This window comes from Liolophura sinensis, chromosome 12 (genome assembly GCF_032854445.1).
Source record: "Liolophura sinensis isolate JHLJ2023 chromosome 12, CUHK_Ljap_v2, whole genome shotgun sequence".
NCBI classification, from domain to species: domain Eukaryota; kingdom Metazoa; phylum Mollusca; class Polyplacophora; order Chitonida; family Chitonidae; genus Liolophura; species Liolophura sinensis.
The window spans coordinates 2,814,497-2,837,933 of record NC_088306.1 but is presented as its reverse complement, the minus strand read 5'-3'; the positions used below and the strand labels follow the sequence as shown (position 1 = coordinate 2,837,933).

The 23,437-nt window shown below is 38.3% G+C and overlaps 1 protein-coding gene across 1 annotated transcript; it reads right to left on the bottom strand.

The window, feature by feature from the left end:
- Window positions 1-11,778: 11,778 nt before the first annotated feature.
- On the bottom strand, window positions 11,779-23,206 carry LOC135479484 (acyl-coenzyme A thioesterase 9, mitochondrial-like). The gene is made up of 13 exons (XM_064759334.1): window positions 23,079-23,206; window positions 22,163-22,208; window positions 21,403-21,599; window positions 20,668-20,760; window positions 19,319-19,422; window positions 17,764-17,837; window positions 17,409-17,476; window positions 16,862-16,973; window positions 16,182-16,272; window positions 14,728-14,813; window positions 13,899-13,986; window positions 13,127-13,280; window positions 11,779-12,066 (listed from the first exon to the last, which is right to left on the bottom strand). Exons 2-13 carry the CDS (start codon window positions 22,195-22,197, stop codon window positions 12,023-12,025), a joined length of 1,146 nt encoding a protein of 381 aa, XP_064615404.1. The 5' UTR covers window positions 22,198-22,208; window positions 23,079-23,206; the 3' UTR covers window positions 11,779-12,022.
- Between the last annotated feature and the right edge of the window lie 231 nt (window positions 23,207-23,437).

The window sequence follows — 23,437 nt, the reverse complement described above, 5'->3', positions numbered from 1 at the left end:
CATGAACGCAATCATTGTGAAACTGGGCTACACGTACGATTATCGTACAGTACCATCGTACATTTAGTTACGTACCAAATATAGTACGACAAATGTACGGTAAACAATGGCGTAGTCCTACGCTCGGTACGTTAGTACATTGTTAAATAAGGTGTCAACTTCACTCCTGAAGCTAACATCAGATCGTGTGGTGTAAGAACGTCGATCATAGCTAGTGCTGCATCATCAAAAAATAGTAATCATAAATACGAGGAAAATGTACGTAAACATATGTTGTCTTCTGTTGCGTAGGCCAGGTGTACGAGATGGGAGTGGGTCGTTGGTTTCATCGACTGATTTACCAACTGCAATCATACTCCTTACAGCGCATGCATAGCTGTCTACCTTTGGCTTTGTGCAGTGAAAGATAGATTAAGTGAGCCATGCATGCGCTGTAAAGAGTAGCCTATCAATCGTGATACCGGCCATTTCGCTTACCATTTAGGCCTACTAAATTACTTATTTCATTGGTGATTACGCCGTACACAAGAATACTTCACTTATACGACGGCGGCCAGCATTATGATGAGTGGAAATTGGGCAGAGCCGTTTGGAAACTTATAGAAAAAGGGCAATGCACAAAAGGAGCTTGAACCGTATCAATGTGCAATGTTCACATTTCCCCTTCACCAAGATGGACCGTTTTGCGGAAACCTGCTGGGGTGGATTAGGGTAAGACGCCCAGTTGGGGTAACACGCACACCTTTTTTTACGTATCCCCTACAGGTCCAGTTAAACTGTTATACACAACCGACGTGGCGCGTTGTTATGCGATATTTATTTTAGTCCGGAGTGCGTCTTCACAACTGTAAGATTTTTAGCGCCATTTTTCAAGTTTTGTAACTTTACTTATAATTAATAATGTGTATGTGAGCTGTCATTAGTCAGCAAATAGTCCGAGTTAGTGTAAATTTTATTTTCCACTAAAAAGCGTAACTAACAGACAAAGTACATACTCGCTTTGGGGTCCTGAGATTATAAACATGTTGTTGTTGAGTAAAAACAAAGCATGCGTCATGTGGATAAAATGTCCAATCTGGTCGTTTTGCGCCATCACTTTATTTCGTATCTACTTTGACCAAGCATCGACATTTTAATGGAATAAATGTAAATGTAGTTAAATAAAATGAAATAAAATGCTTTTCTTGATCATTTATGTTATCATTAAATGGCATTATTTGCTTAACCCCTTGCCATGCCATGTAACTAGGCCTATGTCAGAAAACAGACAAAAGGAGTTACAGATCCGAAAAGTTGAGAGCCGACGAAATATCTAACGGCGCATCCCTTAATAGGGTATCTAAAAAGTACAGAACTGACAGAAGAACGCTTCACTGACATAGAGACAGTAAAATAAATGCGCCTGGAATGATCTCTCTCGGCAGATTTAGTTTTCCACAAAGTTCGAGGAAGCTATGTGTTTCAAAATTAAGGACGTAGAGTCAATGTTATTTAGTCCCATTGTGATCGATATACGCCATCCGGCCTTTGCTTGGACTAAACCACCGCTTAAATCAAATCAAAATTAGCAGGGAAAGACTGGCCAGCAGGCCTTATGAAAAGAGATCCAACTATTTCAATCCATCGCCCAGAAGCTGTCAGCCTGTCAAAAGCTGTGGGTTTCAACAGGCCACGAGTTGAAAAATCTTTCGCCTGCTATAAAAGTTTTCTTGAGTATTCAAACGTCAGCGCCTGCAAGATCTGGAATATGGACGAGACTGGAGTATCCTGGGTACAGCGCCCAACTAATTCCTGGTTGAAAAAGGCAAAGAATCAGTTGGCAAAATAACCAGTGCTGAAACGGGTAAAAACATCACAGCAATTTGCGCATTCAGTGCAGCCGGAAGCTTCATTCCTCCTATGCTTGTTTTCCCCAGAAAATGTCTCCCTCCCGCTATGATGAACCGAGCACCCATAGAGTCTCATGGTTCTTGTAGTGACAACGGCTGGTTTGACAAGGAGCAGTCCATGACGTGGCTTGAGCATTTTGTGAAGCATGGAAATCCAACAAAGGAAAATTCACACATCTTACTTCTCGACGGAAACCAAGGTCATAAAACCCTTCAGGGAATCCACGTGCTAACCCAGATCATTTTTCAAAGTATTGATTTTTTTTTTTTTGATTGGTGTTTTACGCCGTACTCAAGAATATTTTACTTATACGACGGCGGCCAGCATTATGGTGGGTGGAAACGGGGCACAGCCCGGGGGAGGTTGCTGGCAGACCTTCCCACTTACGGCCGGTGAGGAAGCCAGCATGAGCTGGACTTGAACTCACAGCGGCCGCATCAAAGTATTGAAGTCAGCATACAATACCGCAGCAGGCGCATGGATGGTATCGCATCCTGCTCAGAGGATAACATTCTTCGATTTTACTCGAATTTTTGGACAGGTTTACACAAGATCAGCAACAGTAGCCGTTGCAGTGAATGGATTTGCCGCATGTGGGCTACGGCCTTACAATAACTGAATATTTATAGATGCTGATTTTGCTTCGTCACAAGTGACGGATCAACCAGATCCAATCGCGTCGACCACATCTATGCCAACTCCAACAGCGTCGACCACATCTATGCCAACTTCAACAGCTTCGACCACATCTGTGCCAATTCCAGCAGCTTCTACCACATCTACGATAACTCCAACAGCTTCGACTACATCTATGCCAACTCCAACAGCTCCCACCACATCTGCGCCAACTCCAATGGCTTCTACCACAACCACCTGTGCCACAACCAACAGGCATGTTAATCACCTGTCGCCTGTAATGGGACTGATCTATTTTACGCCACCTGAAGAAGCATCGGTAACAACTGCGCTTGTTACGCCTACGCTTCTCCGTGACTTAGGCGTTGCGGCCCAAAGGTTTGAAATGACTCCTGATTTCCTTTTGGATCATCTGAGATGGCGGCAATTCTTCAGTCTTCAATGGTGTGTCGATGATAAAGTGCGATCCCTGGCCTCAAGCTGACGAAGTCTTCTCCACTGATGCTTGTCCCACTGAGTGTGATCGTTGGGCTGAGGAACTGTATTTTCACCATGCCTTCCCGGAACGAATCCTACTGGTGCAGTACCTCTTCGCCATCCTGGAGTGTATAGCGCTTATGGTTGCAGTGAAATTGTGGGGCCAGTGTTGGAGTGGGCGTGGCCTTACTGTTGCTTGTGAAAATCGGGGAGTGTTCGGCTCCCTGTTATGGTAAGTTGTTTGCTTGAAATTTCCTTTCACGCTGCTGGTCATGATTTTAAGCTCCATGCAGGGCATGTGTTCACAACTGACAACCGCTTGGTGGACTTACTTTCTAGTTTGTATGTCCTACCGGCCTATTACTTGAAGGAGTTTCATTCGAGTTCAACATTCACAGCCGCCAAGCATGTGATGGTTCCTGATGATTGCCTTGAATTTTCTTGTGCATGGTAATCTACATGTGTTTTGATTCTTTGCTGGAATGTTTGGGTTACATATGACGTGTCCATCTTTTTTGTTTTTTTCTGTTTTAGGACTCGCCTAGCGGACTCATAGCGGACTCGATTTGGTGCCGATTCTAAATAAACTGTTACTCCTTAACACATTTGGTGGAGGGGATGACACACTAGAGGAATAACTGCGTAACACGTCTGGTGGCAGCGGTGGGACCAGACACATCGCTGACGGAGTAAACACTGGATGGAGAGGCCAAATAAGCATCACACCCTGGAGGAATTACTGCGTAACAGCAGTAGCGACAACGAAGGTGAGCAATTCTTCGGGGGAAAATAGCAGGCAAAAGACGTCGAAGTGCTCCGATTGAGTCTGGCATAGGCCGCCAGACTGGACTGTACACTTTTTAGCGCACAACAAGAGATCGCTACTCCCGTTCCTGTTCACAGCCATAGAGAGGAAACGCCAAGATCCTCCCAATTGGAGATCTTTGGGTTTCACGCCAAATGGGCCACCTGAATTTAGACCAGAAGATCCTCGAGATGAAACCAACTAGCGAGAAAACTCTCGCAGACGTCCGATTGGATCTCCAGCGAGATTAAGCAAATCTCGAGGAGTTATTGGGCAAAAGAAACCATTCCCCTGGGGAACAAAGGGCCTGCTTCCTTTGATGGGTTCATTCCTTGGATAGATCACCACACCCACTTCGAAACGTGCGCGGAAATAAACGGTTGGATTGACGAACACAAAGGGCTCTACTTGGCCAGTAGTCTAACGGGACCCGCTTAGGCTATTCGTGGATATCGAGATACCAAGGCAAAGTACCAGTGTCTCTTGGAAGCACTACTTCAAAGATTTGTGCTCCCACCAAGGAGGAGTTATACAAATCGGAGTTACAAGGACAAAGGCGAAAGTCGAACGAATTGCTGCTAACTGGCAGGATTTTTGACGTCTTTAATAGCTGGTAAGCTCCTGAGATCAAAATTTATTTGTATCGTTACGCATTTCGATCCAATTTACGTCAAACATTTTAAATATATCATTTTCCGCGTTTGTTTAAAATCCCTTGATTCGGCTTTACATATTTTCATTTAGTCTTGTCCTGCTCTTTTTCGTCCATTTTCGCTCTTTGTCGTCCATTTTCGCTAACTCACTCGGCTTGATGACTACGTCAGTGAAAACGCTTAGAAACCGCGTTTTTTTCTTCACGCACTTGGTGGAAAGTGCCAAGCCTGCATGCCTCAGTATCAGCTTTTTAATTGATACGTCACATTTTGCTTTGATCAGGCGCCACATGAGTTGCCTTTTATACAGGGTCTTTCTATATTTTCAATGAAACACACACACACAATACAAATAAAGTACAACAATACAAAACAAAATGTATTTTTCATTTTTGGCGATGCTAGCGTTGTCAGAGTCTGGGTCACTTTGGGCAGGACTGCTAGGCAAGCAGATATAATGTTTGGCGATAAACATAGTTGTCAAAATATTTTAATTTGTTTCGCAGGCTAAACGGTGAGCTTCCGGGGACCGCGCGGATATTTTGAGTATGAACCCAACACTAGATCATGTGGTCTGTATCTGTCGCGGGATTGGTGTCGCACCTGGAATTCAGATTGTGGGCACGTTGGATAAGAACAAATCGAACAAAACAAGCGTCACTCTGCTCTTCCAAGGAATGGACAGAGGAAATCAAATCAGAGCTGGACGTGCTGGCCCCTGACCCTAGACTTCAGGTCGTCTACACTCCCGGACACGGATGGAGAATGGACCGGTCCGACAGATGGATGATGGGTGCAGCGTTCCTCAAGGAACATCTCAAGGTTAGCTCGGAGATGTGTAGGGTGGTCGTCATAGCGGCAGAACGGCTATGGTGATTAGCTGTTTGGACGGTCTGTTCAGGCTCAAGAGTGATCATTTCATCTCCGGGCCATTCTGAGAGTCGTATACGGTAAAGGAACCAAGCTTACCACACAGATGGCGTGAACTCATTTAATGAGACGCTTAATGTAGGAGCTGACTTGAATAACAGTAAGTTTTAAATTTTGATTCTTGCTAAAATTTGTTATCCCAAAATAGTCACATTTAAAGCTATTTACAGAGCCGAAGAAAATAGCCGAATGATAATACATCATGCCGTCAACCGGTAAAAGAAATTCCAAAACATTGCATGGAGTTCCATAAATAAAATTAATATTACAATCTCGTAAAATTATACACATAATTGTAATAAAAGACAGTTTGGTGATCCCTGGGCATGGTGATTAGGGCGGTGTAACATTACGGCCCCTTTGAGAAACAACCCCCAGGGACGTCCCTCTTGGTTGACGGTTGGTGACCAAATTTCTGTTTCGACGAACATTTTTTATCATGCTAAACATTACGAAATAAAAGCAAAGCAAAACTACTACTGATGTTATTGTGTCCCGATTCTATGACCGTACTCTATTTGGCGTCAACTTTCACACAGTTTTACCTACAATAGGGATACATGTAACAATATAGGCCTATATATCGATCGTAAGTATAACAGAAATGGCACTCAAATAACTGATGCCAATTATCGGCAGCATCCATCAATCAATTTAACATTTCAATCAAAATAACAAGTCATTCCAGACAGCCTTTGTTGTACGATGAGATTTAATCAAAATGAACGTGATGAGCTCTTAAATAATATATACCAATGGCCGGTTTCATGAAGCATACTTAGTGCTAAGTGGCCCTTAGCTAAGTGCACTTTATATCTCTACAACATACTTCGTCATGGTGTTTCGGGGCAAACTTAGCTAAGTGAGCTTCATGAAACCGGTCCCTAATTCATAACTAACCTGAATAATTTTTTCCCAAAATTACTAATCTAAATATCCGCAAAAAGTAAACAACATTTTGCCTTGTTTTCTGTCGTCTCAGGGACTCCGGCTTCTTTGAAGCCTTGTTTCACAAATAGTACACTCAGATTAATAAAAAGAGAACGCCATAGCCAATCATCGTTACTTGTGCAGGAATGTTAATGTGGTGTATTGCACCATAGAGGAATGTGCACCTTACACATGGTACAAGAATATAGCTCCATGTATGGACAACGCATTCCGTGTCTACCATTCACAGAATAAAGAATAAAGTACAGCTATGTGCTTTCCTTCTGTTTAAACGTATGTGTCATAAACGCAGTACCTCACCGTTCTCGTACATCCAAAGGTGGAGATAAGCCAAAATCATTAATTCATTTACGTCTTCGCTAAAAGTATTTCCATTCCATCAGTCTTGTCCACGAAAGTTTTCATTATTGACTGATTGTATACCTTCACGCCCGATGCCACCGTCACACTATCAAGGCACAACTAAATAGAGTTCTGATGTATAGATGACATCTAAATGCTGCAGTCACACCACCAGCAGACAACCTGGCGCAGTTGGTTCTTATCTGGAATCTTGGTTCCACGTCAAGCCACGTGGAAACGGTTTCTGCGCTTGATTCAATTTTTTTATTTATTTATTTCATTTACACGATGACGGGCAGCATTATGGTGGGAGACTTGATTTGAAAGCTATGTTTTTAATGTGTTTGACGTAAGCAAGATGGTTAAACTTGATCACAACTGCAGTTTTCCTGCAAAAAAGACGTGGAGTTACAGAATTTATATATCATACACAGTAATATCACATTTTCAATACATAAAGCGCTTCATCATTCAGGTGAATCCCATAAGGCCAATGACACTTGATTCCTCGTTTCTAATAATATTAATAATAATATTACAATAATTTAATGACAACTTTTGTGACGATTTCTGACAAAAAATTAAGTCATAAGCTCCTGTGTGAGCGTAAATTTATCACTTGTGGGTAATGGCGGAAAGCGAGAAATTAAGTGTTATTTACCTAATCTGGCAAATACCACAATTTAGGATATGAACCTACACAATCTCTCTAAATGATCCTCGTCATGTGACTGACAAATTGTTGAGTACGACGTTAAACCCCAAGCACTCACTCACTCTAAATGATCCCTTCTACTGTGGAGTATTACATAGAATATCTTGTCTGTTCGCGAGTATACAGGTAAAAGTTTCCTAAAATACATACTAAAAATAAATGCCACAATAATCATGTCCAAAACAACTAAACAAAAACTGGATATAAATTTGAAGTACAGAAGTAAATGCAGAAAGCTAAAAAGATGAAAGGGCCCCTGAGTAACAGGCACATGTTAAATGATAAGGCCTACTACATGTTATTCCACAAATTTTTAACAGACAAGACTTGTGAACATACAGATCTATGTTTTTACAACACGAACATTTATAAATTTCATACTATATTTACATGTAAATGTGCCTGTAAAAATCTCACGCAAACATTCAGCAGTAAAGCACTACATAATGTAACACATACATTTTACTACGAAAACAGACAGACACATTTTAATTGTAAGCCGCGAAAAACGATTTTGATTAAAGCTTTGTGCTCAGAAACTAACTGATATCCACAATAAGACTCTAATTAATATCCTTAGCACAAAACAATTATCGACTAATATCAATAGTTTGCAATAACTAACCAACCACTATCTATAGCGTTCAATAACCCTGCATACAATAATTAACTAACTTGTAAAAACTAACAGCTAACTAATTAAACGAACAGCCTTCCTTTGCAATAACTAATTAATACCATTAGTGTGCAGCAGTTTAATATTACCATCAGTGTGCAATAATTATCTTATTCCTTTAGGATGCATTATCTGATATAATTAGTACATGGCAATAAAATAATATCCCAGTTGTGCAATAACTAACTTTTATCTTTCGTAAACGATAATCAACAAAAGTTCTTAGAGTTGCAAGAACGACACATAACACCCTTTCTAAAAAGCTTGCAATATTTCATTGACACCCTTAGTGCGGTAACTATTACCCTCAGTGTTAACTGATATCCAGAGTGGGCCATACGTAATTAATATCCTCTGTGTGCAATCAATATCTAATAGCATTTAGTGTTCTGTAACAAAGCGAATTCTACCACAATAGAATTGAGTAGCAAAGCAGCAGCCAATCAGAAATCACATGCTGTATTTTTACAACCTTTTCGCATGTTTGCGAAGTGTTTATTCAAGCATATCCTGAAGGCATTATTCTGTTTTGACTGATAAAATTATACTTTTTGGAAGCCCTCAAACCGGCCAATCCATCCAATGCAGTTTTGTCTCCAAAATAAAATACAAAATATGCATAAACTGCACTAAAAGTTGCTCTATCACAAGCAAAAAGGTTGAGGAATTAAATAGGAGGTGTATTTATACAAAGAGCTAATATGATTGGAACAATCGGCAGTGATCAGAGCATGCTAATGGGTGACCAATAAATATCTATTTTAAATTGGCAAATAAAGTTCTGTTATAGTCAAGAGAAAAAAACAAACATCAAAAATCTTTGGCAAATCAGGCTCTATGTAAAGCTGGGTCTTTTGTGACCTCTATGATACAGGTGCAGGAGCACTGTGATAAATACATGCGCTACAAAATCTAGCTAGCACTAAAAAGAACGACTAGAAAAGAAACTTCATAACTTAAAGGTGAAATGCAACGCCTTCAGTTTTTGCCACAATTTTTGTCGACAGGCATCTCCAGATATTGTATACCACTGTGAAGGTTTTCTTTGAGAAAATAAGTCTTTAAGCATTTTTAATATAAATATTTATGCTTGTCTAATGTAATGTTGTATGGAAAATGTCCATGGCTGATCTCCCTCTATTTATAGAAAAAAGCATCCTTGGTGGTGGCCGTCATTTGTGTTTGCAAAAATATAACAGTTTTTGTACCCTTGGTGATAGTCAGATGAATGTACCAGGGCTGCTTTGTCACCACAAGGTTCCAAAAAATTCAAGGGGAATCAGGCAAGGTGCTTTCACCAAATTATGATGTCCAGATTATTTCTGGCCAAACTTAAGCTGCAAAAACACAGTAATACAATAATAATCTTTCACAAATCAATTTTTCGTATCTTTTCTCATAAATGAATTCGTATTAAGGCACTAAAACCTAGACGTCTTTTACGAAGAAAGTTACAAGAAATACGACCTAGGAAGTTTTGTGAAAGTGTCCCCAGGTATACAAACAAATAGAAAAATATAAAATACTAAATGACATTGTATTTCATCTGAAACTTTCAGTTCCATATCAAAACTCTTGCAGTTCAACTTTAAGTTTGGATAAAATCAGCATATCTAAAAAAATATAATAACATTATAGTACTTCTTGTACAACAACACCAAACAAGGTGAATAATTCAACAAGTAGTTTAAAAGTGCAGCAAGAAATATAGCATGAACATGGATTTCCCTGAGTGACAGTCAAAAATAGTAGAAAATCAATCAAATATGCAAATTATGATCATAAATGCACATGTAAACTATTTATATCGTGCAGTAAAATAGAGAATTTCATACACATGACATTGTTTGCTTGTATATCAAGGTCACTGAGAGTTAAATTTAAAAAATAAAATGATGTAACTACAAATGGAACTTTCTTTGTGAAATTTACACTGTTACCTTCACATTTCGCTCTGAAAAGTAAAATTCATGCCACATAGAATATTTTTGACAATATAAAAACATAAATGGATACCAAACATTTGACAATTGTGACCATTTGTTTTCAGCACAACGTAAATCTGCTTTAAATAATGAGATAGAACAAGGCCAAATTCTTCTCTGCATTCGCCATGCTGTATATTTTTTATGGTGAACAAACAAACATACATGGCGCTGTTCCAAAAAAAGAAAAGGACATCCTAAAATTATCTAGTCTACATTTAACTGTAACTATCAATATATAACTATCAAAAACAATTAAAAACATTCATTCATTGTCTAAAACGGATGCATCGGCAGAAAAATGAAACATCAACATCACAGACTGTGTAGCCAAAGTGTCAAAAAAGCCCAGACATTGATCTCATTGTTCAGTAAGGCTATAGTCCTTGTGCAAATTGTAAGCTAATATAATTGTTCCCATCAAAGCATTAAAATGGTTAACAATGTTAAAACAAGAGGCTCATGATGCTTAAACTCCACAAAGGACTTGTCTACTTTGTGGAACAGACATATTCCACAAAACCATTCCTCATCACAATGTTAGAAATTGTGACACTTAGTTTTCAATGATAAGACCAATGAGGTGATCACTGATGAATACTTTACACTTAATTTTCAAAGTTAAGACTGATGAGGTCATCACTGATGAATACTTTACACTTAATTTTCAAAGATAAGACTGATGAGGTCATCACTGATGAAGATTTTACACTTAATTTTCAAAGTTAAGACTGATGAAGTCATCACTGATGAATACTTTACACTCAATTTTAAGGGTAAGACTGATGAGGTCATCACTGATGAACATTTTACACTTAATTTTCAAAGTTAAGACTGATGAGGTCATCACTGATGAATACTTTACACCTAATTGTCACAGATAAGACTGATGAGGTCATCACTGATGAACATTTTACACTTAATTTTCAAAGTTAAGACTGATGAGGTCATCACTGTTGAACATTTTACACTTAATTTTCAAAGTTAAGACTGATGAGGTCATCACTGATGAATACTTTACACTTACTTTTCAAAGACAAGACTGATGAGGTCATCACTGATGAACATTTTACACTTAATTTTCAAAGTTAAGACTGATGAGGTCATCACTGATGAATACTTTACACTTAATTGTCACAGATAAGACTGATGAGGTCACCACTCATGAACGTTTTACACTTAATTTTCAAAGTCAAGACTGATGAGGTCATCACTGATGAACATTTTACACTTAATTTTCAAAGTTAAGACTGATGAGGTCATCACTGATGAATACTTTACACTTAATTGTCACAGATAAGACCAATGAGGTCATCACTGATGAACATTTTACACTTAATTTTCAAAGTTAAGACTGATGAGGTGATCACTGATGAATACCTTACGCTTAATTTTCAAAGATAAGACTGATGAGGTCATCACTGATGAACATTTTACACTTAATTTTCAAAGACAGGACTGATGAGGTCATCACTGATGAACATTTTAAACTTAATTTTCAAAGATAAGACTGATGAGGTCATTACTGATGAACATTTTAAACTTAATTTTCAAAGATAAGACTGATGAAGTCATCACTGATGAACATTTTAAACTTAATTTTCAAAGATAAGACTGATGGTCATTACTGATGAACATTTTACACTTAATTTTCAAACATAAGACTGATAAGTTCATCACTGCTATACATCACTATTTAAAGAACTAATGGCTTTGTGAAATCCTTTTCAGAGTATTGTGATCTATTTTAAGATAATCATAGCACTGTAAAGATAACCTATAAAAGCCCAGCAAGCTGGTACTTCCAAGTACTCATATCCCCATCTGTCAATCTGCATATCTAATATCCGACAATATTGAACCATATTACAATTTAATTAAGGTTTCTATAAATTAATCTGGAATATAATAATAGTTTTAATAATTAATAAGTTTTGGTACCCAACTTGCAAACTCCGTAGTTCACCTCTCAAAGTGCCTTTTACCTTCCAGATACATCATGGCTTCTGTGGGAAGAGAGAGAAATGGACATTGTGTGCTTAAAACAGTGAAAGTTTGTTACAATCACAGATAATTAGTTCTGGTTGTTTTCCCGGGGAGGGTGGGTGGGTGGGAGGGGTTCGACACTTCTAAATACTATGCATGCTCAAGAATTTATCACATGTATGTGCACATATGCATGTATATTTACAAACTTAGCTATTTTATTTATTTATTTGATCGGCATTCAACAATATTTTCACTTATGGTGGAGGAAAGCGGGCAGAGCTCAGAGGAAATCTACGACCTTCCAGAGTTTGCTGGTAGACCTTCCCACGCACAGCCAGAGAGTATGCACTTCACTGATTGTTGCTTAATGGCGTTCTCAGGATTGATTCACTTGTACGATGGCAATCAGTTTTATGTACGATAGCGATCAGTTTTATGTTTGGACAAAACCAAAGTGCCTGAGATAAACCACCTACCTGTGATGAACTTTCTGATGAGTTTTCCAACATCGATGCATGAGGTACAGATAAGCACAACATATTGGTGGAAAAGCTGGTCTTTAACCAACGTTACACTATCCAAATGGCTTAAACAGCACAGCTGACCACTTATGTATATGACACCTGTTTAACTGATATTTTAATTCGCCATATCATATATCATTTAGCTATCTGGTATCTGGTATCTGATATCATTTAGCTATCTGATATCTGGTATCTGATATCATTTAGCTATCTGATATCTGATATCATTTAGCTATCTGATATCTGGTATCTGATATCATTTAGCTATCTGATATCTGATATCATTTAGCTATCTGATATCTGGTATCTGATATCATTTAGCTATCTGATATCTAGTATCTGATATCATTTAGCTAATAATGCGCATTCTTTTATTCAGAGGTTTTAATTTCCATCATGTTGTGGACGAAAGGAAAGTTTCAGGGGAACCTCTTGGGTCATGCCTGATCATGAAGAAACAGCGAGACTACTCCTAGGGCGTGAATTAATTTAATTAATTAAACAAAATAGGAACCAAAATCATGTTATCATCCAGTTCAGATACAAAACTTACCTGCATAAGATTTGGGCATCAGGATAGGAACATTGGTCTTCTTAGAGTCAAAGGTAAAGTGGAACATGTTCGTTGTGTCGTGATGGCCGTCAGCAGGGTTCACAACCTCTGCATGAACTTTGACCTGCATCTTAGTTCCACTCGTGTACACAATCTGCAAGTAAAACAAAACACAACATCATAATAACATCACTAGGCTGAACAAACGAAGACAAATGTCAGTTACAGCTCCTCCTGTCAAATGATGTTGACAGCCAACGGTGGCTTACTCTAGCGGTGTTGTAGGTGAACAATGGTGCCATTTATTATCTCCTTACTTATTTTTATTTATATTTATTTACTTATTTATTTCATTTGCATAAGTGTAAAATTTCATCTCAGCCACATAGCTTTAGTTATTTCTTTTGTCTTTTAAGATTATGTCACTTCACTGGATAAAGGCGCGACTTGCAAACACTTCGAATCCAGAGGACATGTCAACAATACCTTAACTAACTGTCAGACTGAACGCTGATTGATCGATTGATGTTTCTTGTCATGTCTCAAGAATGGTTCCGTTAGGTAACAGCAGTTATCACAAGCACAATGTGAAAATTTGTTTAGGTTCAACTGGACAAGATGTTTAGTCATTCACTCATTTTTAAATACCCTGACCTGTAACTATAGAGAGCAAGAAACCAATATCAGCTGGTTTTCAACACTTACTTATAAATAGAGAGAGTAGTAGAAAACCAGTTTCAAATGATCTCCTGTGTTTTTACAATGCACTCACCTGAGATGAGAGAAACAGCAGGGAGCCAATCTCAACTGGTTTCCTGAACAAGATGTCATCTACAGCTAGCACATATGGTCTGGATTGACTAGGGAAGAAAATATATCAAATATTGTATGTATTTCACAATTTTTTTTACCAAATAAAGACTCTTAGCTGTTTAAAGAAAAATAAAGAAGAAGAAGTAGTTGCTGCAAATGGAGAAAACAAACAAATTGATAAAATTCTTTCTCTACAAAACAATCAATGCAAAATTACCAAGACCAATGTGAACAGTTTATTGCTGCAAAGTTTTCAAGAATTTGAAATGAAGCAATACCTCATGTAGCACACAATTCAAGGAAAAGCATAACAAACACGATGTTACGACTCTTTGAACAGCTTGGCCAATGGGAATGCAGTAAAGTGAGTAGTGGCATTTAAATATTTCATTTTTTACATTCAAAAGTGAGTGAGTGGGGGTTTAATGTCGTAGTTAACATTTTTTTTATTCACATGACAACGAAGGAGTCCTTAGGATGCATGTAATGTGCCTACTTGTTGCAGGACGCATTTCCCCCGCTCTTTTATGTAGTGCTGCTTCACTGAAATGCCTCAACGAAGGCAAGTAAGCCGCCCCACCTGAGCTATTATACTGATACAGGTCAACAAGTCGTTGCACTGACCCCTTAGTGCTGAACGCCAAACGAGGAAGTTACAACTTCCTTTGTTTAAGGTCTTATTTGTGACCCGACCCAGGATTGACCCTGGATCTACCACAGCTGAGGCGGTTGCTCCACCAACTGTGTTATCGAGGCCTCGCTACATCCAAGAACTTTGACTTCCTTACCACAGAAGATTGGCATTTGCCCAGGCCAACTCAAAAGCCTTCCTCATCAAGAAACCTCCAAACACCTTGTTGTACAAGTTCCGTTGCTATGGAAAAACAAATCATACACAAACATAAACTGATCAATAAAGTGATTGGAGTTTAAAAGGGTATACCATAGATTTTTGACAAAAACATGTCAACGTAACCCCAATTGAATTTTTTAGATTATTTTAAAATAGCCCAGTTAATTTGGCCACAAAATATCACCCTCAACCATGCATTTTATAGTTTAGAATTGGTATTTAAGTTCCTAAAATGGGTTGCATTATAACTTTTGCAATCTTTAGAATCATTTTAACACTAAAAACAGCACAGGTACAAAATAATTTGGGATTTTCTTGGTCAACACAGACTTGATTCCCAAATATGGATTATGTGCCCAAAATCTCCAGTATAGTCTCGTCAACTCTGTGCTCATGAATTTCGTCAGTGTGATCATTTGAGAGCCAGTGCTTTCACCATGTGAGTTAGTGAGGCACATACTACAAATATATACCATGATACAACACATGAAAGCTTCTCATAGTTGTTAGGGAAAGAGGGTTTGTCTGCGCACCCAAATATTTGGAGGGTACAAATGACACTTCTTACCACTTAGGCATCGTTCAAGGACCAGGTCAACCACTTAGGCATCGTTCAAGGACCAGGTCAACCACTTAGGCATCGTTCAAATACCAGTTCAACCACTTAGGCATCGTTCAAAGACCAGGTCAACCACTTATGCATCGTTCAAAGACCAGGTCAACCACTTAGGCATCGTTCAAATACCAGTTCAACCACTTAGGCATCGTTCAAATACCAGGTCAATCACTTAGGCATCGTTCAAACACAAGGTCAACCACTTAGGCATCGTTCAAACACAAGGTCAACCACTTAGGCATCATTCAAACACAAGGTCAACCACTTAGGCATCGTTCAAACACAAGGTCAACCACTTAGGCATCGTTCAAACACAAGGTCAACCACTTAGGCATCGTTCAAACACAAGGTCAACCACTTAGGCATCGTTCAAAGACCAGGTCAACCACTTAGGCATCATTTAAATACCAGGTCGGTGCAAAGAATCCAGTCATTGTAAGCACAATTTGTCCCCATGTCAACACAGATATCTGAAGGTTGTTTACTTACTCTGTATCAGTGTGTTCTTTATCGAAATGTAGCTTTCCTGGGCCATATTTAAAAATATGTTTGTTGGGGGCAACTTGAAGATGTTATAAAGTTTTCATTGGGATTTAGATACAAGTTTTTCTATTGATATGTCTTAATAATGCTAATTTCGTCGGAATTCTATCTTCTTCAGCGCCAGAATAGAAAAAAAAATCCTCTTCCAACAAGCCTATTTGATCTAACAAGTCTAATAAGGTGGGGTGATGCCCAATAAAGAACTGTTATTCGTGGCCCTGATGTCTCACCTCAGGATGACATATAGTCATTGTTTTCAGCATTGTTTCTTCCATCCAAACAGAATTCTCTGGTTTAACTCTCACTCGAAATGAAGCAGAACTAAAACAAAATAGGCAAATTTTACAGAAAGAGATTATAGGTAATACTCATATTACATATTCCTCTTTTTAACACAACAACGAAAACACACTGTCTATCACACCTTTATCTAAACAATGAAATTGCCGATGTTCTATCCACTGTGTTTTGAAATTCATCTTCCTTTTATTCAAATCAGATACCTTCACATAGATATACAGTTTATAGAGTGTGTGGTATGTATGCACGGGTTTTGGATCATACATATGCATGGAGTTTTGGTTCATACATATGCATGAGGTTTTGGGTCATACATATGCATAGGGTTTTGGGTCATACATATGCATGGCGTTTCGGATCATACAAGCAAATATTCAGTCATAAGATGAACAGGCATCATTACATGTGTGTACAGTGAATCCATGCAGCCAAAGCTCTGCAGTCACTGAAGTATCACCAGACACCAGACATGACATCTCATTTTGTCACATTTTACACAGGGCCAGCCAGTCCTGTTTCCTTGCTCTAACCTCTCAGTGTTGGGCGCCAAGCGAGGCAGCCACAAGTTGGTCATATCATTCACAGACTAAATTATGTACAGTGTACCTACTTTGGGTCGAGGGTTTGTAGGAAGAGGTCGTGTATGAGGAGCCTCTCCTCGGCATCAGGTGGAGTTCTCAGCAAGGACTGCGTAGACTGATCCTGACGCTTCTTCTTCCTTTCTGGAAACAAACAAAATACAAACTACACACGGCATTCTAAATCACTGTCCTGCTGACATGGCAGAGGTTTTTATACAACGCTACATGCACAAGCTCCGAGACCCCCAAACTTACAAATTTGTAAACTACAAGCAAAGGGCCACTACTCCGCATCTTGTAACGATGATGTTTTTCAAGATCAGTTTTAACTTTTATGGAAACTGTTGTATCCATGACAACGGCTTGCTAATAATAAATTGGTTTCAGTTAATTTCCTTGAATGTACTTGTGCAAAAATGGAGAAAACATTATACTGAAGACTTACAGACAAGATGGACCTTAGCTTATTCAGTGAGGCAGCTCATAATGTCAGGATTTGCTCACACTAATGTCAAACAACTCCAGCCAACCTCCTTGACAAGAACAATAAGGTTGTTAAAAAACAATGCAACTTACGTTCACCCATTTCAAAAATTTCCTTTTCTTCGTCATTTATCACCTTCAGTGGATTCACAAAGGCAGCCCTTCAAGACAATAATTGTAACAGATTTAAAATGCTGACTCAAAGACTAAAAAAAAGGGTACCCCAAGATAACAACTTATATACATATTCTCAAGCTAAAAGAAATATAGAGGACAATGCACAGTGAGGGTTGAATATCATAAATAATTTTCAGGTGAGAGGTGACATGAGCTGGATGTGAACTCAAAGCAAGAACAGGGGTAAAGAGGCTCCTGGTAAAGAGCACACTTAACCACTCTGCCACAGATACAACCAACAACAACTTCTTGAAAACATGTTCTTCCTCACCTTTTGGCAACAGGATCTCTGGCCACCATCACAAACTTAGCATCCAGGATTTTCTTCCATGTATCTTGATACATCTGTCAATAAAAAAAAAATAAATAAATATACAACAAGAGATGTGAAGGTCAGCAATTTGGTACCAGTACTTAACACACAGAATGGTGATTCACACACAAGAGATGTGAAGGTCAGCAATTTGGTACCAGTACTTAACACGCAACACAGTGGTTAATACACACACAAGAGATGTGAAGGTCAGCAATCTGGTACCAGTACTTAACACACAGCACGGTGATTAACACACACACTAGACGTGAAGGTCAGCAATTTGGTACCAGTACTTAACACACAGAATGGTGATTCACACACAAGAGATGTGAAGGTCAGCAATTTGGACCAGTACTTAACACGCAACACAGTGGTTAATACACACACAAGAGATGTGAAGGTCAGCAATCTGGTACCAGTACTTAACACACAGCACGGTGATTAACACACACACTAGATGTGAAGGTCAGCAATTTGGTACCAGTACTTAACACACAGAATGGTGATTCACACACAAGAGATGTGAAGGTCAGCAATTTGGTACCAGTACTTAACACGCAACACAGTGGTTAATACACACACAAGAGATGTGAAGGTCAGCAATCTGGTACCAGTACTTAACACACAGCACCATGATTAACACACACACAAGAGATGCGAAGGTCACCAATTTGGTACCAGTACTTAACACACAGCATGGTGATTAACACACACAAGAGATGTGAAGGTCAGCAATTTGGTATCAGTACTTAACACACAACTTTTCACTATTATTGGGCATCAACACCAACCTTCGGAGTATGACATTACCTATGCGCGTACGAAGTAAAGGTGAACTAAAAAGGTTTGCCTGTTAAACTTTATGCGGTTTGCTTTATCCATACATATAAGCATTTGGTCTGGCGTTGTCTTTCTCTTAACAATGACCAATCAGTTCAATATGATCCATGACATACCTGTGATCAACTTACCTGTTCCAGTTAACCTATGTGATCCAGGACATACCTCTGATCAACTTACCTGTTCCAGTTACCCTATGTGATCCATGACATACCTGTGATCAACATACCTGTTCTGGTTACCCTACGTGATCCACGACATACCTGTGATCAACATACCTGTTCCAGTTACCCTATGTGATCCAGGACATACCTGTGATCAACTTACCTGTTCCAGTTAACCTATGTGATCCAGGACATACCTCTGATCAACTTACCTGTTCCAGTTAACCTATGTGATCCACGACATACCTCTGATCAACTTACCTGTTCCAGTTACCCTATGTGATCCATGACATACCTGTGATCAACATACCTGTTCCAGTTACCCTATGTGATCCATGACATACCTGTGATCAACTTACCTGTTCCAGTTACCCTATGTGATCCATGACATACCTGTGATCAACTAACCTGTTCTATTTACCCTACGTGATCCACGACATACCTATGATCAACTTAACTGTCCAAGTTACCCTACATGATCCAAGACATACCTGTGATCAACTTACCTGCTCCAGCTGCATGGTCACCTCAAGGGATGTCTTCCCTGCCCAGGTTACATGACCTGACATCTTCACGTCTTGGTCAGGCTGAATTCTGCTGTGTTTTACCTCTGTACAAATATACAAAGTAAACGCATGAAAATTGCTCATTGGTTTTAATTTGTTTGATTTCCAAATACAAAAGACCTCACTCTAATTTTTGTTTCTTCAGGCTTATTTGAAATTCAAACTGAAAATGCCCATCATTCCCTAGCGAAAACAACTTTGAGTTATGTAATTTTCTTGATGAAAACAGTCATCATCCTCAACAACAGGGAAAAAAACAAAGAAAACGTTTCCACCCATAAATGATACCTTTTTAAATGACCGTCAAGGACCTAATATCTTACATACTGCACTTTCAATATTTTGGCAGCAATTCAAACATAATGCCATATGGGATATAACATTGACAAATGAAGTATTACAAACTCTCACTAAAGCCATATGAGATATAACATTGATAAATAAAGTATTACAAACTCTCACTAATGCCATATGCAATATAACATTGAAAAATAAAGTATTACAAACTCTCACTAAAGCCATATGGGATATAACACTGAAAAATGAAACATTACAAACTCTCACTAATGCCATATGGGATATAACATTGAAAAATGAAGTATTACAAACTCTCACTAATGCCATATGGGATATAACATTGAAAAATGAAGTATTACAAACTCTCACTAATGCCATATGGGATATAACATTGAAAAATAAAGTATTACAAACTCTCACTAATGCCATATGGGATATAACACTGAAAAATGAAGTATTACAAACTCTCACTAATGCCATATGGGATATAACACTGAAAAATGAAGTATTACAAACTCTCACTAATGCCATATGGGATATAATATTGAAAAATGAAGTATTACAAACTCTCACTAATGCCATATGGGATATAATATTGACAAATAAAATATTACACTGTACAAATTCTCACTAAAAATTATGTAATGAAAACCTTTCAACAAAATTTAAGTATTTTCAATTATAGATTGGTTTTGTAACAGAATAATTTCATCTTTTTTTGGATAATTTTCAATATTGTATATACCTGACCATGTTAATGGTTACACCACTGTGTTGTAATGTTAAAAATTGGACCGTACGTGGGAAGGTCTGACAACAACCTGCGGATGATCGTGAGTTTCCCCCGGGCTCTGCCCGGTTTCCACCCACCATAATGCTGGCCGCTGTCATATAAGTGATATATTCTTGAGTACGGCGTAAAACACAAATCAAAAAAAAAAAAAAAAAAAAAAAAAGAAAACTTGGAACTGCCGTATCAGACAGAGATTTACCTATTGTGTCCACAAAAGCAGTGACAATGCTTAGATTCGATTTCTGATCAGAGCCTTTAGCTGGGTCACGGTTATGGGAATAGCCAATCCAAACTGAAAGTAAAAGGAAGATGATCTCTGTGTAAATAAAAATAGGCAGGTATATTATTTCTGACACAAACATATACAAATAACGCTTATGAAATTCTCCAATATGTACATCCATGTTAACAGTTTGTGTGGCAACTCAACAGAAATAACATAAATAACATTCCCAGAATTTTGGATCCAGAGGGGCATGTACTTCCAGTGCGTATGTATGCTTGGTTTATGATGTCATACTTAACAAGTTTTTTTTTAGTCATGTGACGACAAGGAGTCATTAGGTGTGTGCATACACTCTGTCTTGTTGTGGCAGGCCATGCATGATTGGAGGTATTGTACAACATGCGTTCAAACGAGATGGTGAAACCACATTTTCATCTTCATGATACCAACCTTTACACATCCAAACACAAGCCTTCTCCTTACCTACAAATGTGTCCAAATCCTCCAGGATCCTGCCAAACCTGATATCCTTGTATAAGTTCAGGTACTTCTCCTTACCTGCAAATGTGTCCAAATCCTCCAGGATCCTGCCAAACCTGATATCCTTGTATAAGTTCAGGTACTTCTCCTTACCTGCAAATGTGTCCAAATCCTCCAGGATCCTGCCAAACCTGATATCCTTGTATAAGTTCAGGTACTTCTCCTTACCTGCAAATGTGTCCAAATCCTCCAGGATCCTGCCAAACCGAATGCCCTTGTAGAAATTGATGTACTTCTCCTTAATGACATCATCAGTCAGTGGGATGATGGCCTCCTGATAACTTTCCTTCATGCCACGCTCACGAAGCTCTGACTGGTCCTTGGGTAACGTTGACGCCGCATCTGATCGGTCATACGTGCCCACACTGGAAACGAAAAAAAACAATGTAACAAATATCTGTAATAGCCCTGTGAACATTCGCACAAAGACGTGCATTCTTTACAGGGGCAAATAATGGTCATAAAACATACCTATTGGTGCTAAAGCTTACACTTCTCAGCAGAATAATCACAATAATCCTACCTTCAAGAAAAAATAAACAGCTACAGGTATCGATGACAGGGTTTCCATGACAACTGACTTATTTACATACTTCTAAAATTTGTTTTATATATGTCCAAAGCCTACTAGGCCCTCACAGAACTTAGGTGAACACAACACAGTTTCAGAAAAGAATTGTATGTATTCAGGATATTATCTTTTATTTCCTTTTTTTTTTAAATCTCAATTTATGTCCTGACATCTCAAGATGTAATTTCATTCTGTGGTTATACACAGTATCAGAATTGGGTTGTCAATGTGCATTTCTAGGTCTAATTCCATCTGTTAAAAGTCACCAAAAGGTTTTGTTTATCGTTGCTCTTAACTCCTTTTACCTTTCTTTTTTTACTTGAGAAAAGATGACATTATTAAAACAAACAATTATACCTGTACAATTTCTGCGCTCCGACCAAATCCTTCATTTTCTCTCGCACTAAAAATTAAGAACACGCTTATAGATTAAAGTATGCAAAAGGTATATACATCTGTTTGATAAACATAAATACAGGAGACCAAGTTCAATTAATTGCACCAAACAGTCCTACAAACCATATAAATCCTCAAGTTAATAATTTTGCAGAAAGGAATTTATTTATTTAAGCCATCACTACACCCTGCATTCTGCTTTGTCAATTCAATGAGGACTGAAAATAGGCATATGGTAACTTTCATGTAACACCATGTGCAGTGTAAGAAACATGGTGAAGCCTGGACATGCTGGAGGGAGACATAGCATATATCATCAGAAGCCCATTCCAAACAGTCCTTTCTGACTTCAGTCAAAATTTAAAACTCTTTACGATGCATAGTTTTTTTTGTAATGGATTTTGAAATTTTGACACATTTATCTTAAATCATATTGATGAGGCACACAAAGTTTTAATTTCTAAAACCCCAACATAAGCCTTGAGATCGTATTTCAAATTTTGACTTAAGCTGGTTCTGGTCTACACTTTCGACATAAGTTAACTTGTTCCCTAGGTTAATAGATCCAGAGATTTGTCACTGTCCTTACTTCATGTACTTCAATAAATGAAGCATTCATGTTCAGAAAATCTTTATGTTTTCCCAATTTTCATTCAATTATTTTTTATGGTGGGGGGGGGGGGGGGATTACATGTAAATGAAAACTGTGAAACCTAAAGCTTTTCCATTTTCACTTTTGGAAAAGACAAATTTTAAATTTTTTGGAAAACCTATTCATCTTATTTTATACCTACAGGTGTCTTTTTTCATGGATACTGTCACACCACTGATCTACCACTGTCTGGCTACATGTACATATACATGTATGTAAACTTACCCTCATGTATCCCTAATCGCGGTTCTAGCCCTTCAGCACTACTGGCTGCTGCTGATGACAGCTTCCGTATCCATGGCAACACCTTATACACATGCCCACAAGTCTGGCAGATCTGGGGTCTGATCACTGTCAACATCCTTGCTGTGTGTTTCACGAGGATTGAGTGAAAAAAAGACACAAGTGTACATTCATAAATCTAAACAAAGGGAACTGCTCAGTGAATGAGATATATATATATATATATATATATATATATATAAATATATATATATAATATTCAGCTCAACAGAGTAATCTCTCCAACGTGGAGAAGTGCTGAAAAGAAGATCAGTAGTTGCCTAACCGAACCAAAAATAGAG

Bases quoted from the DNA above. Each gene is read 5' to 3' on its own strand.
- LOC135479484 (XM_064759334.1), bottom strand. From the start codon at position 22,197: ATGAAGGATTTGGTCGGAGCGCAGAAATTGTACAG. The intron at 20,761-21,402 runs GTAAGGAGAAGT...TTTTACTTTCAG, and splicing joins GGATTTGGACACATTTGCAG to TTTGGATTGGCTATTCCCAT. The intron at 12,067-13,126 runs GTAAGTTTTGTA...CTCTTCCCACAG, and splicing joins GATGCCCAAATCTTATGCAG to AAGCCATGATGTATCTGGAA.